At 56.1% G+C, this 17,166-nt stretch overlaps 1 protein-coding gene across 1 annotated transcript in view; it reads left to right on the top strand.

Moving 5' to 3' along the window:
• The window catches only part of CACNA1B (calcium voltage-gated channel subunit alpha1 B), a 196,512-nt gene that overhangs the window by 69,052 nt on the left and 110,294 nt on the right, over positions 1-17,166 (top strand). Inside the window, exons 8-12 of the mRNA XM_082628592.1 lie at positions 73-188; positions 514-570; positions 1,640-1,729; positions 11,315-11,524; positions 15,630-15,742. Coding sequence (XP_082484718.1) covers positions 73-188; positions 514-570; positions 1,640-1,729; positions 11,315-11,524; positions 15,630-15,742 — 586 coding nt within the window. The remainder of the gene's footprint in view (positions 1-72; positions 189-513; positions 571-1,639; positions 1,730-11,314; positions 11,525-15,629; positions 15,743-17,166) is intronic.

Below are 17,166 nucleotides of genomic sequence, written 5' to 3'. Positions count from 1 at the left end.
CGCACACGGGGGGCCTGGGGCTGTGCTCACACCCACCTGCTCTGCTTCCTGCTCCGGCCTCGCCCATCACAGAGAGTTCGCCAAGGAGCGCGAGCGGGTGGAGAACCGCAGGGCCTTCCTGAAGCTCCGCCGGCAGCAGCAGATCGAGCGGGAGCTCAACGGGTACCTGGAGTGGATCTTCAAGGCCGGTGAGGACAGGGCTGTGCGGTGCTCCTGGCCTGGCCTTTGCCGGCTCCTTCTCCCCAGACCCTCCCAGGGCCGAGCTCACCTGGGGCGGGGGCTGCTCTCGGGAGGGGGAGCAAGCCAGGCCCTCTTCACAGGGCGCTGTCTGTGGGACCCGTCAAGGGGTGTGTCTCGGTGGGACAAGCTTGGCCACGGGCCCTGCCGGCTTCTGGAAGCGTGAGGGCCAAGAAGGCAGGGTGTCATCCACTTCCTGCTGTGTTCCTGGGGGACGAGCCCTGGTCAGGGGTGGGGACAGGAGGACTCTGGCCTGAGGCTGTGTCTCACTCACAGAGGAAGTGATGCTGGCCGAGGAGGACAAGAACGCAGAGGAGAAGTCCCCTCTGGATGGTAGGTGGCCGCTGTCAGTGCTCCTTGCCTGGCCACAGGGCTTTGGTGGCTGGGTGGGCAGTGACACGTGTGCACGCTTGCATGTGAGGCATGATGCCCTCTGCTCAGCCAGGTGCCTGCACGTTGGTCACTTAAGGTGGTCCTGGGCGGGGCCTTTCTGGAGGCAGGCCCTGGGAGGGTCAGCTGCACGCTCCTGGGGAGCTGTGTGCCATGGACCAGAGTGGGCACAGCCGGCAGTGGGCTCAGCCTGGGGGTCACAGGAGCCTGTGCTGAGAGCTGGGTTTTCCAACATGGCAGCTGACAGCTGACACGTGACTGTGTGAGCTTGCAGGTGCGTATGTTACAATGAAACAAAAGTGAAAATCCAGATCCTCAGTCTTGGCACATTTCAAGTCATCAAAGAAAGTTCTGTTGGACAGCGCTGCTTCTAGAAGCTTGAAAACTGCTGGTTTAATCCAAACTGTATCTGTCCCCAGGGCTCAGGGAGGTGCCCCCAGATTGCTGTAGAAAGACCCCTAGCACAGCCTGGGGCCACGGGGGCAGGGCCGGGGGCCAGCACAGCCCCGGTGGCAGGAGGGCTGCTCTCTCTTCACACCTGCTGCTCAGGACAGGGCCAGACAGCATGGTCACCCATGTTGCGGTCTCACCTGGGCCCACATCTGGGGCCTTGAGCAGTCTGTGCTGGCCCGTCTGCGGCCTTGACCTGATCTCTCTGGTCTCACCTGGCCTCGGAGTGTGGGCCGTTGGGGCAGCCGGCTGCAGCCCTGGCCCTGTCCCACATGGAGGTTTCCTGGTCTCCATGGTAACCAGGCCTTCCCCATGGGCATCATCGTGGAGAGAAGCACAGGCAGGACCCAACCTCAAAATCCCTTGTCCCTTTTGCTCTGAAGACCGAGAGGTGCCCATGGGGGCCAGGCATCGTCCTGCCTTCCCTCAGCCTCAGCTTCAGGAGATATCTGGAAAGGCTGCCAGTTCCTGGCACAGTCCACAAGGGCACTGCCCAGCCCTGAGGCAGGTCATCTGGATGCCCGGACTCATGCCGCCCCCTCCCACCCTTTGTTTAAAGCAGTGTTGAAGAGAGCAGCCGCCAAGAAGAGCCGAAATGACCTGATCCACGCGGAGGAGGGGGAGGACCGTTTTGCAGACCTCTGTGCTGTGGGTGAGTCTCTCTGGGCCTGTGACTGCATGTGGAACATGCACCCCGCTCCCTCCCTGTCACCTCGGCTTCCCTCCTTCCCTACCGCCCACACTCCCCAAGTAAGCCAGTCCCGTGTGTGTCCACCCGACAGTGGGAAGTACAGCAGCATCCTGGTACTGGGGTTTCTGCCTGGGCCCAGCCCTTGGGGTGGGCTGCATGCACAGCTCCTGGAAGTTCCTTTTTGCTCAGGCCTCTCACTCATTCATTTCAGTACACTGCTGGCTGCTGGCTGTTCTTGGCTCTGCCGTCCTGTGTGGACGTGGAGCCCTTGGGCATATCCTAAGGCCGGAGGCTGCATGTGTCACTGACTCTGTAGGGACGGAAAGTTTCTTGCCACCTCTCTTCTAAGCCCCGTGTACCTCCCATGTTCCTTGGGTCTGCTGCCTCTGGGGCCTTGGCTTCATCCCCTGCTTCTCAAACAGTAAAAGGGGAACGTGGCTCTTTTATCTTTTATCGTTTTAGTACCTCCTCTCAGCTTGGTACCAGAAGTCTGGCACCAGAAGTGCCCAGGCCTTTTTGCGCTAAATGCCCTGTCATTGTGCATTCTGCGGCAAAGGAGGGCTCAGCCCTGGGTCTCCACCTTTGGCAGTGTGGGAGGGGGGCCAGTGCTTGGTAGTGACAGCTTTTCATGACAAGGTACCAAGTCACATTCAAGCCAGACCTCCTTGCTCTCCAGTGATCCTGAGTGGACTCGAGTTGGAGGAGCTGCTTCCCATTATACTGTTATGTTTATATACAGACCTCTCTAATAAGTCATTTGTGTATTTGTTTATCTGTTTGTTTACACTCTCCCCTTTGTCCCCAGTAAACCCATGTTAATAGCTTGGGGTTTACCCTTCCTTGTTTCTCAATAACACTCACACACGCCCACGCACACACACGCACATATACATGTAGAGTTTTGGGGTCTTTTTATGTTACAGAAATAGTTTCATACAAATTTTTTTCATCAGTGCCTCTTGGAAACCCCTCCCCATCAGTTGGTCTGATTTGAGTTCGCTCTTGTAAGTAGCTGTGTGGTGTTCCGTGGTGTGGATTCACTGTCAGGTAATCAGCTGCCCCCCAAATCCTATAAACATCTGTCCTTCCTCACCAGTGCTTTATGTCCCTCATGGGATGGGTTCCCAGGAGCAGGGCTGCTGAGGTGAGGGGTGTGTTGGCACCTTCAGGGCTGCCGCCACACTGCTCTCCAGAAGGGCTGTGAATTCACGTCCATCAGCAGGGCAGGAAGACATCTGCCCTTGTCCTGCTTGGATGTTGCAGCTACTTTTGACTGTTCCCAGTTTGAGGGCAATTGAATGATTATAAAGTGATATTTCATGGGGACTTTACTTCTCATTTCACTCACTACTAGTGATGTTGAACCTCTTTTTCAATGTTTGTTTCCCATTAAACTTTAGGTGTTGGTGACTGTATACTCTCTACATTCTTCTATTGGGTTGTTTGTGTTTCTTCATAAGAGACCAATGTATGTTGTGGATCTGAATTTTGTTAAATTTTTTTTCAAGTTTATCATGTGAGTGTTATATTTAAATAGTTCCCTCTGTTCCTGTTTTACCTAGAGTTTTTATTCTGATTTTGTAAAATGAATTGGAGAGTTAAAAAAAATCTTTTTCTATAGCTTGGAATCATTTAAATAACACCTAAATTTTCTGTTCTTTAAAGGTGAGATAAAAATGTGAACCCATCTAGTTAAAAAACGGAAAGAACTTGGACCTAGTTTTATAAATTATATTTTGTTAGGAAATCTTCCATTTTGTTGCCTTTTCTAACTTGTTTCTACAGAGCTGCATGTAGAGTTCTCTTATATTCTTTTCATCTCTTCTGTATTCAGTCATTTGCTGGTCCATTCACTCAACAGATATTTACTAAGTGCCCAGATGTGCTGGGAAGTGCCTGAGGCACTGGGCTATGGCACTAAGCAAGATGCAGAAGCCTTTCATTTTTTGGAGTTTCCATTCCAGTGCTAGGTGTGAAAAAGAAAAAAAAGTAGAGAAGGAGGGGGCTTGAAGGGTCTGGGGGGTGTTGGAATTTTAAATAGAGTGGCCGCAGATGGCCTTGAGAAAGGTCGCCTTTGAGTAAAAAGCTGAAGGAAGTGAGCAAGTCAGCTCACCTGGAGACAGAGCATCCCCACGACAGGTGAGAGGACCCTGAGGCAGGAGAGTCCAGGAGGCCGGTGTGGCCGGGGCCAAGTGGAGGGGGCTGGGCGGGGGGAGGGCAGCAGGAGAGGAAATGACCGGGTCAGGGGACTCTGGGTGCCAGGGTGGTCTTCAGAGGGGAGGCAGCATCTGGCTCCTGCGGGGCGCTGAGGACAGACTGCCGTGCAGAGAGGGCAGGAGCAGGACCAGGTCGGAGGCCACTGTGAAGACCCCACGGCTGGTGGCAGCCACAGGGGTGGTAAGTGGTTGGATTCTAGATCTATTTTGAGGACAAGCCCACAGGATTTGCTGACCAGTTGGACGTGGGTGTGAGAGAAAGAGAGACACATCAAGGACAGCTCTGCAGGAAGTGTCCACAGAGTAGCCCTCCCTGGGAGGATGGGACCTGGGACACGTGCGTTCTGGGGGACGATATCCGGAATTTGGTTCAGAGGTGCTGAGTTTGAGACGCCTGTTGGAGATGCAGTGGGGTGTCAGGTGGGCGCTCTATGTGTTGGACTCTGGCATTCAGGCTGCAGAAGCTATTTAAAGCTCTGAGACTGACTAGAGTGTGTTGAGTTTGGTTTTGCTTTTTTCCAGTTGTTAGTATGTTTACCTTTGCTTTCTATTTTCTGATTTAGGATCATATGAGGTTAGTCTGTATTAATGATCATTTAAAATAACCAGATTGTAGATTTCCTTTCTTCTATTTTTTGTTTTCAATTTTATTATTGTTATTTTTAACCTTTATTAGGTTTATCTTTTTACATTATTTTGATTTATTTTATTATTATTTTTCTAACTTCTGAAAATGTGTAACGTGTTCTTTTTTCTTCTTTAACAGCAAGAGCAGTTAAGGCTGCATATTTTCCTCTGCACAAAGCTTTGCTGTGAAGTCCCCCCCGTACTGGTTTCCAGATAACAATTTCTTTACTTTCCTCTTGAGGCAAAGGTTATCTGCGAGTGTGCTTCTTAATTTATAAGTAGCAAGATATTTTCATCATGTTTTTATTATATCTAATTTTATCAGATAATGATTGGGAAATGTGGCCAGTAAATCTCTAAGTTTAGAAATTTTCTTAAGTTCATGACTGATTTTAAAAAGTTTCACTGACGGAAAGTGTATGCTCTGTTTTGGAGAGTTGTCAGGTTGTATGGGTATCTCTTAAAATCAAGTTTATTGATTGTGTTCTCCAGTTCTTTAGGTCTTTGTGTTTTATCACTAGGTCTGTTCAGTTCTGAAAGACTGAATGTTTTGAACATTCCCACTTCATTTTATTTTTTTATTAATAAGTTTCTCTTGTATTTTTTTTCCTTAAAATTATGTGTGTGTGTGTGTGTGTGTGGTAGGAGCACATCATGAGATCCATCCTCTCCAATTCCAAATGTGCAGTGGATCACTGTTGATGGCCCGTGCTGTGCTGCTGGGCAGCAGGTCTTCAGGGCTTGTTCATCCTGCTTCACTGAAACTCTGTTCCTGTTCATCACAGCTCGCCATCCCCGCCCAGCAGCCCCTGGTCACCACCGTCCCGGTCTTTGGTTTTATGAATGTCATTATTTTAGATACCTCCTGTGTGTGTAATCAGTCATGAAGTATTTGTCTTTCTGAAGGTAGCTTGTTTCATTTAGCATGATATCCTCAAGGTCCATCCGTGCTGGTGCATGTTGCAGAATTTCCTTCTTTTTTAAGGCTGAGTAGTATTCTGTGGTATGTATAGACCACATTTTCTCTATCCATTCATCTGTCAGTGGACACTTTGGTTGTTTCCACATCTTATCTATTGTGAATAGTGCTGCAGCAAACATGGAGAACTCAGATCTCGTCAAGATCCTGATTTCAGTTATTTTGGAGATCTCTCTCTCTCTCTCTCTCTCTCTCTCTCTCTCTCTCTCTCCCTCCCTCCCTCCCTCCCTCTCTCTCTCTCTCTCTCTCTCTCTCTCTCTCTCTCCCCGCCCCCCCCCCGTCTCTCTCTCTCTCTCTTTCCAGTAGTAGGATTGCTGGATCATCAGGTAGTTTTATTTTTAACTTTTTTTGAGGACCCTCCATACTGTTCTCCACAGCGGCTACACCAGTTTGCATTCCCACCAACAGTGCATGAGGGTTCCAATTTCTCCACATCCTCGCCAACACTTGTCTTTTGTCTTTTTTGGAAATCGCCATCCTGACAAGTGTGAGGTGATAAATCATTGTGGTTTTGATTTGCATTTCCTTGATGCTTCCTCCTGTATTTCTCATGGCTTTTGTTTATGTATTTAGCCACTATATGCTTTGGTAGATGTGGAGTTTATGGCTGTTACATCTTCTTTGTAAATTATGCTTTTCATCATCACACAAGACCTCCTTCATCCGTTTCGTTCCTCCACTGGACAATCCTCGTCTGACAGCAAATGTCACACTTTCTGTTACTACCATTGGTTTTGGTTTTTAGCTCGCAGTGCTTGGTATCTTTGCTTTCCCTTTCATTTTCAACTCCTCTTTATCATTTTAAGCATTTTAAGTGTTCTTCTTACATGCAGTATTTAGCTGGGTTTTGCTTTTTTTTTTTTAAACCCAGTCTTACGGTCTCTGTCCCTACAGGAGGAATCCAGTCTGTCTCTGTTCAGCGTGAGGCTGGGTTGACATCCATGACTGTTTCCTTCCTCCTTCCTGCACATTCGGTATCGATATTTCATACTGTGGTCTCTGTTTTCCCCAGCTTTGCTGCTTTGATCAGGTGTCTGTTTACCACCCTCTCCTCCTTTGCTCATTTCTGATCCCTCCCGCTTCTGTTCCACAAATGGTTACCTTCCCTTCCCTGCTCCCAGAATTAGAAACTTTTTCTTTACTATTTTAGTGTGTTCCTCTACCCTCTTTCCCACCAAGATGCATTATTTCCATAACCAAATCGCCCCATTTCCCATCTCTCTGCCCTTACCCCCAACCCAGTACGGTGTGACCTTTGCAGTACTTGCCCTCCTCACTCCCACTCCTGGTTTGAGTTGTTCGGGGGATCTCATTCTTGGCTGTCGTCAGTGTCTGTGTTTGCCCTGGGCGCAGGAATCCTGATTGGGCCTTTCCATCACACGCATGGGCACGCAGAGGTTCTCCCTGGGCGCGGGAATCCCGACTGAGCCTTTCCATCACACGCACGGGCGCGCAGAGGTTCTCCCTGGGCGCAGAAATCCCGACTGAGCCTGTCCATCACACACACGGGCACGCAGAGGTTCTCCCTGGGCGCGGGAATCCCGACTGAGCCTTTCCATCACACGCACGGGCGCGCAGAGGTTCTCCCTGGGCGCAGGAATCCCGACTGAGCCTTTCCATCACGCGCACGGGCGCGCAGAGGTTCTCCCTGGGCGCAGGAATCCCGACTGAGCCTTTCCATCACGCGCCCGGGCACGCAGAGGTTCTCCCTGGGCGCAGGAATCCCGACTGAGCCTTTCCATCACGCGCACGGGCACGCAGAGGTTCTCCCTGGGCGCAGGAATCCCGACTGAGCCTTTCCATCACGCGCCCGGGCATGCAGAGGTTCTCCCTGGGCGCAGGAATCCCGACTGAGCCTTTCCATCACGCGCCCGGGCACGCAGAGGTTCTCCCTGGGCGCAGGAATCCCGACTGAGCCTTTCTGTCACGCGCACGGGCACACAGAGGTTCTCCCTGGGCGCAGGAATCCCGACTGAGCCTTTCCATCACGCGCACGCAGAGGTTCTCCTTGGGCGCAGGAATCCCGACTGGGCCTTTCCATCACGCGCACGGGCACGCAGAGGTTCTCGCCTGCAGTCGCCGCCACACAGCGGTTTGCTGTGTCCCAGCTCTGCTCTGTCTTGCCTTGTTGCCCCCTTAGACGGGTGTGTAGGTGGGGGACTGGCTTCCAGTCATCCTCAGGTTTGCTCCGTGGTTCTCTGGACGAGGGAGCTTTTGCTGCTGCGGTCATTGTCTCTTGCTCTGTGGGTGTCACTGCCCTGTCCTCTCATTTCCTGGCACGACAAGGTCTCGCCTGTAACTCCCTCTGCCTGGGGTCAGGAACCCAGCGGGCCTCAGCCTGCAGGCTCAGGTCTTCCTACATGAGAGATGTTTTCTCCCGTTGTTCAGTTACTCAGTCTCCTTTCTTTGTTCCTTTTAGTCCTGGAGTCCCTGTTACTTCATGTGTATCTTACTTTGCTCCTTTGTGTCTCTCGTCCTTTTCCTCATGATTTCTTTCTCCTTACATTTCCTGTGTTTATTTAAGATTGCTTTGCTGCATTTTTGTCGTTGTTGTTTGTTTTTTTGTGGTACACGGGCCTCTCACTGTTGTGGCCTCTCCCGTTGTGAAGCACAGGCTCCGGACGCGCAGGCCCAGTGGCCATGGCTCACGGGCCCAGCCGCTCTGTGGCATGTGGGATCTTCCTGGACCGGGGCACGAACCTGTGTCCCCTGCTTCGGCAGGCGGACGCTCAACCACTGCACCACCAGGGAAGCCCATGCTTTGCTGCATTTTTGAGGCTACTAGCTTGGGGGTTTTAAGAGTGAACTTCTTTCCTTTCAGCTGCTGAATGATTTTGGGAGGGAATTTTATTTTCTCTCTCAGTTTTATTTTCGTTGGTTTGGTGCTGTGCCAGATCCTGGGACCCTGTAGACTTCCCCCGTGGCCCCGGCAGAGCCCAGGGGCCTCCTTGCACTCGAGGGCCCTCAGGCTTGGCAGCTGCTGGTTCCCACGGGTTTGGACGTGGGGCCTGGCACCTCCGGGGTGCCCCCACCCACCCCCTGCTGGCTGCGGGTCGGGGCCCAGTGGGCTGGCCTGCCCGGTTTCCTTTAACCCCGAGACACTGTGAGGCGCGTGTGACCCTGGACCTGTCTCCAGTAGGGACTCTCTAGCCGCGAGGGTGTACCAGCCACGTGCCTGGTGGGCAGACGGGGCTCACGTCCACACGCCTGGTGTTCAGCCCACGTCACTTCCGCCCCCCCCACCCCAGGCCCACAGAGGCAGCCACTAACCCTGAAGGGGACTTGCACTTCCTGCCTGTCACCTGTGATTTCTGACCTGTGACCTGGCAGGTGGCCTGACCGTGGCCACCCTGCGTTTCTGTGCCCCGCTCAGGGCGGTTCTTGAAGGGTGGGCATGAAGCAGGACTGGCGTAGGCGTTATATTGGCTAACGAGTCCCCGTCTGGTCACAGCGCGAAGACACCCGAGTGTTTGTGGGCACCCGCCTTGTCCTAACCAGTGCTCAGTTCTGTTGTCATTCATAGTCCATTTCATTCTCGATTGCCCCCTACCTTGAAGATACGTATTTTTCTTGAAATAAGCCTTTTCATCATAAAGAATATATGCCGATTAAGTTAAACCTGAAAACTGCACAAAGCCAGAAAGAAGTCCCAGTGTCTCATGTTTTCCCCACCCAAAGCTATGATTCTGGATGTGACGTCTTTTCACTTTTACTGTGAACTGGCTTGAGCACAGTAAAAGAGAGCTGACGAGGGCGCGCAGGAGCTGCGTGCTGGGGCCCAAGGCCCTGGCGGATGCGGCCAGGCAGCCATGCGAGGGCAGCAGCCCTGAGGCCCTTCTCGTGGCCGGGCTCGGCTGACCTCATGGGGCTTGTCCAGCGGGAGTCTCTGTGGGGAATGTGCTCCTTGTCTCACTGGCCGTGGGTTTGCACAAAGTGGTTTGCTTGAGTCAAGTGTTCTCTTGACCTCCCTTCCCAGAGTGGGCCTGTGTGTGTTCACAGGTGTGTGCCTGTGTGAATCTGAGTGTGTCTTTGGGGGGTGTGGTCAGCGTCTGGGTATGCTGTGTAGCACATGTGTGTGACTCGGTTTCTAGATGGCTGTGTCTGGGGTTTCTGAGCATGTGGGTTCACAGGGTGGGTCCGTGATGGCTCTGCCTGTGTGGAGGTTTCTCCTCGTCTTGTCTGTACTGGGTGCCTGTCTTTCTTCTGTGCCCCAGGGCTGCCTTTGAGGAGGGAGCAGGTGTGTCTGGCTGTGGCCTTGGCATTTTGAAACCCTTGGCAAGGTTGGCCAAGAGGTTTCGTTGAATGAGCCAGCCCCGAATAATCGGCATTGGCTGGTGTCTGGCCGTGGATTGGGAGGCTGTGTCCCGGCGTAGCCAGAGGCTGTGACGGAGCAGTGTCTTTCGTGGGTGTGGGTGGGGTGTGGCATCTAGAGCGCCAGGAATTCCCCATTAGGGCCCTGCATGTGCCCCCACCACAAGGGCTGACTGACGGACGCTCCTTGGGACCACTCCTCCCGTGTCTGGGGCACAGCGTCCCCCTGCCCGATGCAGCTGCTCAGCTTGTAGACGGGTCTCTCCAGAGGCCTCGGCCCGTCTTCATTTAGTGAATCCAAGAAAACACCAGCCTGATAATGCTCTTGTTGTGCTGGTGAGGGTCTGGGTGTGGACACGCACACAAACCTGTGCAAACGTGCCCACCATCACGGAACACACACTCACGCTTCTTCCCCAGGGACTGGCGGCCAGGCCAGGTGTTCAGAGCCAGCTGGGTTTGAACACCCGGAGGCAGTCAGGCCTTCCAAGCACCCACAAAGTCTGCTCGCTCATTTGTCAAGTGGCACGAGGGGTTGGGTGGTGCAGAGGGTGGCCTTGTCCCCCCAGAGCTCAGTGTGGCCTGGGGGTTGGACACAAAACAGGCCGACGAGCCGACATGGTGCAGCTGTATAAGGGTGCGATTGTTGGGGGGCTGGAGACCTGTTAGCTGGAGCCTGAAGAAGGGCGGTATTGACGCCGGGTTGTGGAGCTGAGAAGGAGCCAGTGAGGGAAGCGCTCCTCGGTGGGGGCAGAGCACAGGTGCCGCAAGCATGGAAGTGAGGGAGGGCGGTGGGTTTGGCGGGTGAGTCGGGGCAGGGGAGCAGCTTCCTTGGCAAACTTTCTGGAGACTGAGTTTTGGGGGCTCTGTGGACCACACTTAACTCTGCAGCTGGGCCAGATGCAAAAGAGCTTGGCTGTGTTCCAGTAAAACTCCTTGAAAAGCAGGTGGTCAGTGGCTGCTGACCCCTGAGCTACAGAGGGAGGGAGGGCCAGAAGCAGCAGGACTCCCCAGGCCACACGGAGGAGTGGGAACAGCCTGGGAGCGTCGGGGCTGCCCTCCTGGACCGTGGCCGCGGGCGCTGGGGACCCGAGGCTGGTTCCAATCCAGGTCTCGCACCCAGAGCCCAACAGCCATGGAGACCGCCGAGGCTCTGGGTTCCCTCATTTGTGAAGCGGGAGTGGGGTCAGGACCCACTGCAGGGGACACGGGTCATTAGCACAATGTCGGTAATGGGTCTGACACACTTGGTGGTGCCTGTGATGGAAACTGGGGCCTCGAGCTGGGCCAGGGCTGGGGGCAAGCGTCCTTGTGGGGTGGGGGATGCACGTCCTCGAGGACACATCCGCGGGGCTCCCAGCGGCAGAGGGCGAGTGGGTCCCCCACGTCCTCAGTGAGCCCCTGTTCCCACAGGATCCCCCTTTGCCCGAGCCAGCCTCAAGAGTGGGAAGACGGAGAGCTCGTCGTACTTCCGCAGGAAGGAGAAGATGTTCCGGTTCTTCATCCGGCGTCTGGTGAAAGCGCAGAGCTTCTACTGGGTGGTGCTGTGCGTGGTGGCCCTGAACACGCTGTGCGTGGCCATGGTGCACTACAACCAGCCCCAGCGGCTCACCACGGCGCTGTGTACGTAGCCGGGCCCGGACCCGCCCCTGCCCCCCCCAGCCTCCGCCAACCTCTTCTGAACCGCTTCCGGTCCACAACCTGTTGCTTTGGGATGCCCTGGGCAGGACCCCTGTGCTGACTAAAGTGCTCCAGGGGCCTCTGCTGGGGGCCTGGCTGTGCCCCAGGCCTGGACTCCCCATCCCAGGGCTCCCCAACAACCTGGGCCCTGCTTCCAGGGAGCCCGGCTGATCTGGTTAGACCCCCATCCATCAGGGTAGTGGGAAATGAGTGGGGAGTCTGGGGCACCAGGGTCATGTGTCCTCCACTGTAAGGGCTTTAGACCCAGGGAATGAGGGACCCATCTGCCCTGGATTCCTGAGGAGAAAAGAGTCCTGGCTCCCAGGGATCTCCCAGGGCTCTTCTGGTTGTTTCTGTTTTTCTTCTTGGTTGGTTGAATCTGGGTGTGTCCATGACCAGGGATGCCTTGCAAGGCTGTGTCCATGAGCCTCAGGCCAGGCCAGGGGCTCTGGGTCATGACCTGTCCTTCCTTGGCTACAGTTCCAAGGAGGCAAAGAGCTGAGGTCCCTCCCCAGGGACCAGGCTGACCCTTCACACCCAAGGGCCCTGCAGGGCACATGCAACTGAAGGTCTTGTTTTGTTGTCTTGCCTCACAAGAGCTCCAAAGACACTGCACGAATGACTTCTGCCCTGCGGTCAATGCTCCCTCCTTCCCCTTCCCCAGGGTCAGCCGCTTTCACCCTGCTCGTGTCTGTGGCTGGTCTGGAAACAGCCTGTTCTGGGTCCCCACAAGTGCCTCCCTCTCTGCTCGGAAACCTGTGTGCCTGCAGTCACCTAGGTGGCCAAGAGAGCCGTTCTCCAGAGGAGAACCCTCCTGGCTCCCAGTTCTGGCCCCTGACGGGCCAGCCACACTGAGCCTGGGTAGCTCCAACTTGGAGCCTGGGAAGCTGTTTAAGGGTTCTTGTGGGCAGTGGACAGATGGCTCCACGGGCCACTTGAAATTGTGGGTGGGGAGGCCTGTGTTGGGGGTGGGACTCCAGGCTACTGTTTCCCAAACTTTGATTGAAATCTTTGCTGGTATAATGGGAAAGGGCAAAGAGAAAGGAGAAGCAAGAGGGGCCCAGGGAGCTTCTAGCAGACAGGCTGGCTCCCTGGGAGAGGGCGGGTTACGGAACAGAGGGTGCACGTTGAACTGGTGCCCTGGCCCCTGAATCCTGTGTCCTGGGCCTGTGGTTTGGTGGCTTGGGATGTGGTTTGGGACCAAATTCAGTGTCTGCCTTGAGTCCTCAGGCTGCAGTCTCCCCGCCCTTGGGGGCTGGGTAGGGCCCGGGGAGACAGGGCTTCCTCCTAACTCGGCGAGTGGTGCGGCTGCTCCCTGGGGCCTCCTAACCAGGCCTTTTCTTCCCTCGGAAGAAGCCAGTGGTGCCCAGTCAGTCTTGTGGTTACTCCTTGTCCTGGGGATTTACCAGCTGAGTGGGCTGGGGGTGAGCCACATGGCCTGGTCGCTTGTCGGACGTGCAGGAGCGCGAGACTAGAAGTGTCCAGGCGCTGGGCCAGGCCGTAGGAATCCCTGGCGGGGAATCTGCCCCTCACTGCCTTGCCTTCTCTGTGGTTTCCTGGAGACTCCTGAGTTCATCAGCATTCCCCAGGGAAAATGGCTGGAGGGAGGGGTGGGTCTATGCTGCCTCTGGACACCTCTGCTCAGTGCCCTTGACAGCTGGGCTGGAGCGGAGACAGGCTGACCCAGCAAGGGAGGGCAGGCCTTGCAGGAGGCAGACGCAGAGGTGGGGACTCCCCTTCTGGACCAGCTTCATCAGAGCTCGCCATGGGACTCTGGCCTGAGGCTGGCCGCCCTGCAGAGAGCAGGTACAGTGCACCTCACTGTCTGCCCACCAAGCACACCGCTCCCAGTGCACCAGGGACCCCGAGACTGAGGCTTGGATGGTGAAGGAGGGATGGGAGTGGGTGCTGTCCTCCCGTGACCCCCCAGGCCTCACGGGACAGACCTGACCGCCCTCCCCTCTGTCCCTCTGTTCCCACAGCATGCCGTCCTCTTGTTATAATGCAAACACCGTTTAACTTACCTGCTGTGCTCCCCTAGCCTGTGATCTGGAGAGGGGGGTCAGCTGTCTCCCGGGCCAGCTCAGAGTAGCGCCAGTGCCTGCTAGTTGAATGAATGCTTTAGGAATGAATGCGTGAACACCCTTTCTCGGCCTCTCAGGGGAGGCTGAGCACGTGAGGCCGAGGACCTCCTCCTTGGGAGAGAGAAGGAGCAGGCAGGGTGCTGGGGGCCCTGCTCCAGGTGTCCCCTTTCTCTGAAAGCTTCCCCTTCGGCAGTTCCTGTGCTCGTTCATGCAAAGGGCTCCCGCTTTGGTCTCCTGGGGAGCAAGATGGACACCCAGGCAGTGTCAGCTCCAAGGTCTGCCGTGTGTATGGCTGCGGTGCCCATCTCCGTGCTCTCTCCTCCCAGGACCTGAGCTCCTCTCGTGGGGTCCTGAGAGGCAGGGGCCACGGGGCTCGTGTTCTGACTGGACTCAGGCACAGCTTTCCTGTGCTTTCTCCAGGAGGGCTGCTTTGCCGTCTCATTAGTCATCCCGTGCTTGGCTCGGGTGCCCTGGTGGTGTTTTTGACTGGTTTCAGAGGCCAGGCAGGAGCTGGTTGTCCACGTACTCCACTCCCCTCCCCGAGACCTTCCAGGGCCGTATGGACCATCACGTGTGTGTCTGTGAGGCACGGTGCCCAGTGGGCAGTGGAACTGATGTCTCTGCTCATTCAGGGTCTCGGCTGCCGCAGACCTGCCCAATGAGGCCGCTGCGTCTGTGCAGCACTTGGTGGAGAGCCGTGGGGGAGAGTAGATTTCGGGGTGCACAGAGAGGGCAGGAAGTGTGTGGCCCCCTCTTCTACCACCTGTTTTAGCATGAGCTGCTTGAGGTCCCGTCTCCCAACCAGCCTGGATGCCAGAGGCCCTGGGGAGGCTGGGTGGGCAACTGCCTGGTGACTGGACCCCTCGGGCCCTGGCCCTGCATGGTGGGCTCTGCCCTTGGTGCTGAGCTGCTTCCCTGGCTCCTGTGCCCTGGGGTCAGAGGCCACACTGCCTTTGGCTCACTGTCTGAAATGATAGGTGGGTTCCAGCTTTGGGAGGAGGATCAAAGGCAGTGACCTTGTTCTGACATCTGGAATTCCTGGTTCGGCCGCCCTCCCGTCAGCGGCTGAGCTCAGCTGCGTCTCCTGCAGTCTGTGGCCTCGTACAGCTTTTGGACTGTTTCTTCTTGCTCTGACCCCGCCTTCTGCTCAGGCTGGGTTAGGGGTAGTGTCTGTGTGCGCTGAATTTGCAGCAGGTCCAGTGCAGCCTCCCTTCAGTCCTGCCAGCCGGGTCAGCACTGCTGTGGCGGCATCCCTGGGCTGAGGCAGGCCCTGCTCACCACTGCTGCCTGCCCGGCCCAGCCTGCGGGAAGCTAAGCACCCCACCCACAGCGGTCTCTGTATGACTCCCCAAGACCCCCAGCAAGCATGGGTGCCTCCTGGGAGACTCGTACTGCAGGGGCCTGGGGGTGTCAGGTGGTAGGGACACCCGCCTTTAGTGGGGCGAGCCTACAAACACGGTTAAAACCCAACACGGTGCTGCTGTGAGTCCAAGGGGGTCAGGAGGTCCTCGCAGAGGGACGGGGGTTCTGGCCGGGTGGCTGAGGGATTCCAACTGCCGTCAGCGCACGGAGCGCGGAATGAGACTGAAGGCAGAAGGACAGGCTCAAGGCCGTCCAGCTTTTCCACGGGGGTTGGGCTCCCTCCGCCTGATGCCTAGGTCCTCCTCTGGGAGATTTGGGCCCTTGACCCAGAACTCATTCTTGAGCCCAGTCCTGGGAGGCTGCCTCTGTGTCCCAAGGCACTGGGCACTCAGCTTTCAAGCTGGAAGGAGCGCCTCTCTGTGACACTCCCTGTCTGTTCGTGGGCTGTTCTGTCCTGGGCTGAGGTTGGAGCTCAGGGGCCACCGGCCAGGCCTGGAAGCCCCACCCTGGGTCGGCCCAGAGGTCTGGTGTCCTCCTGTCTGGGTTGGAGCCAGGTGGGAGGAGGACGCGAGCTAATCCCCCTCTTCTCCGGCTTCTCCTAGACTTTGCAGAGTTTGTTTTCCTGGGTCTCTTCCTCACAGAGATGTCCCTGAAGATGTACGGCCTGGGGCCCAGGAGCTACTTCCGGTCCTCCTTCAACTGCTTCGATTTTGGGGTGAGTGAGCCACCTCGTCAGGGACGCCTGCTGGGGGGTCCAGATGGGTCCGCGGTGTCCTGGCCGGAGAGCGCACGCACCCCTCCCGCGATGCCGCCCAGTGTGAGCTGAGGCCTGTGGAGCAGAGCCCGGGGGCTGGGGGACTGTGAGCCCCTGTGGGTCAGCAAGGCTGCTGGCAGGCAGGGGAGGCCTTTCCTGGTCAGGCCCCGACTGGTGCGGGTGCTGGCCATGGGCAGCCTCCTTCCCTCCCTGGCCCTGTCTGTAGAGCCTGAAGATCAGCTTAAGGCTCTGTGGCCTCTTCCGCACCTGGTATGCGATCTTCTAAATGTCTGCTGTCCCGTGGAGGCTCAAGAGGGCTGTGGTCCTCACCCCCATCATTCCTGTGGGTCTGGTCCTGGGCACATGCAGCAGCGCTTTCTGGGGAGGCCGGAGGGGAGCAGTGGGCCTGGGTCCCTTCACCAGCCTCTGCAGGTGGGGGAGGCCTGGAAGGCAGGTGTTTCTGAGGCTCACCGTGGACGAGCACAGGGCTGGGGCAGCGAAGAGTCCCCTTCCCTGGGCCCCGCAGGTCATGCAGGATGCCTCCCTGTGTTGAACCCAGAGCCTGGGGATGGGGTGCTGTTTACACCTGCCCAGAGGCTGAGTTCTGACCTGGTGGAGGCTCTGAGTGAGAAGCGGCCGTGCCACAGCCCAAGGAGGCCTTGCACCTCTGCAGACTTCTCAGTAGCCAGGGAGGAGGCCGGACCTAGGTCGAAGGAAAGCTTCGACTTGGGATGCAGTTTAACTTTACCTTTTCCTCTCTGCACTGCAGTGCAGCTGACAGACAGTGGCTACGACTTTGTCAGATCTTCACAACGACTCACTTCATACATGAATAACTGGAGACGTTGTGTGATGGGCCCAGGACTGCCCAGCTAGTGTGCGGGGGAGTCAGCGCTGGAGCCTGGGGTGGGCGTCGTGCACCCGCCATGCTGCCTGAGCTCTGGGCGGGGGAAGGCGGGGGCTGCCCAGGTGCTCTCCGGGACCTGTGGGCACCTGCGATTTTCATAGATGGTTGGGGGGAAGCCAACTCTTCCGCTCCTTTGCCTTCTTGGTTACAGAGAAAGCTGTGGTGCACGTAGGCAGAGGGGACCCAAAGAGGAGAGGAGACTTCAGATTGACGGTGTCTGGGAACCAGCTAGGCCCCAGGGCAGGGGAATAATTTGCACACAAGCCAACAAAGTTTTCCAGAACTTAGCAGCTTAAAACAAGCATCTATTATCTCACAGTTTCTAAGGGTCAGGAATCCAGGCGTGGCTTTACAGGGAACCTGTGGCCCGGGATCTCTCACGCGTTTACAGCCCAGCTGAGGCTGGGGACGCAGTCATCCCAAGGCTTGATTAGGACTGGAGGGTGGCGTTCAGGCTCATCACAGGCTGTTGATAGGA

The sequence above is a fragment of the Mesoplodon mirus genome (assembly GCF_964341445.2).
Source record: "Mesoplodon mirus genome assembly, chromosome: 1".
NCBI lineage: Eukaryota > Metazoa > Chordata > Mammalia > Artiodactyla > Ziphiidae > Mesoplodon > Mesoplodon mirus.
The sequence above is the reverse complement of the archived record's forward strand: the minus strand, read 5'-3'. Positions and strand labels throughout refer to the sequence as shown.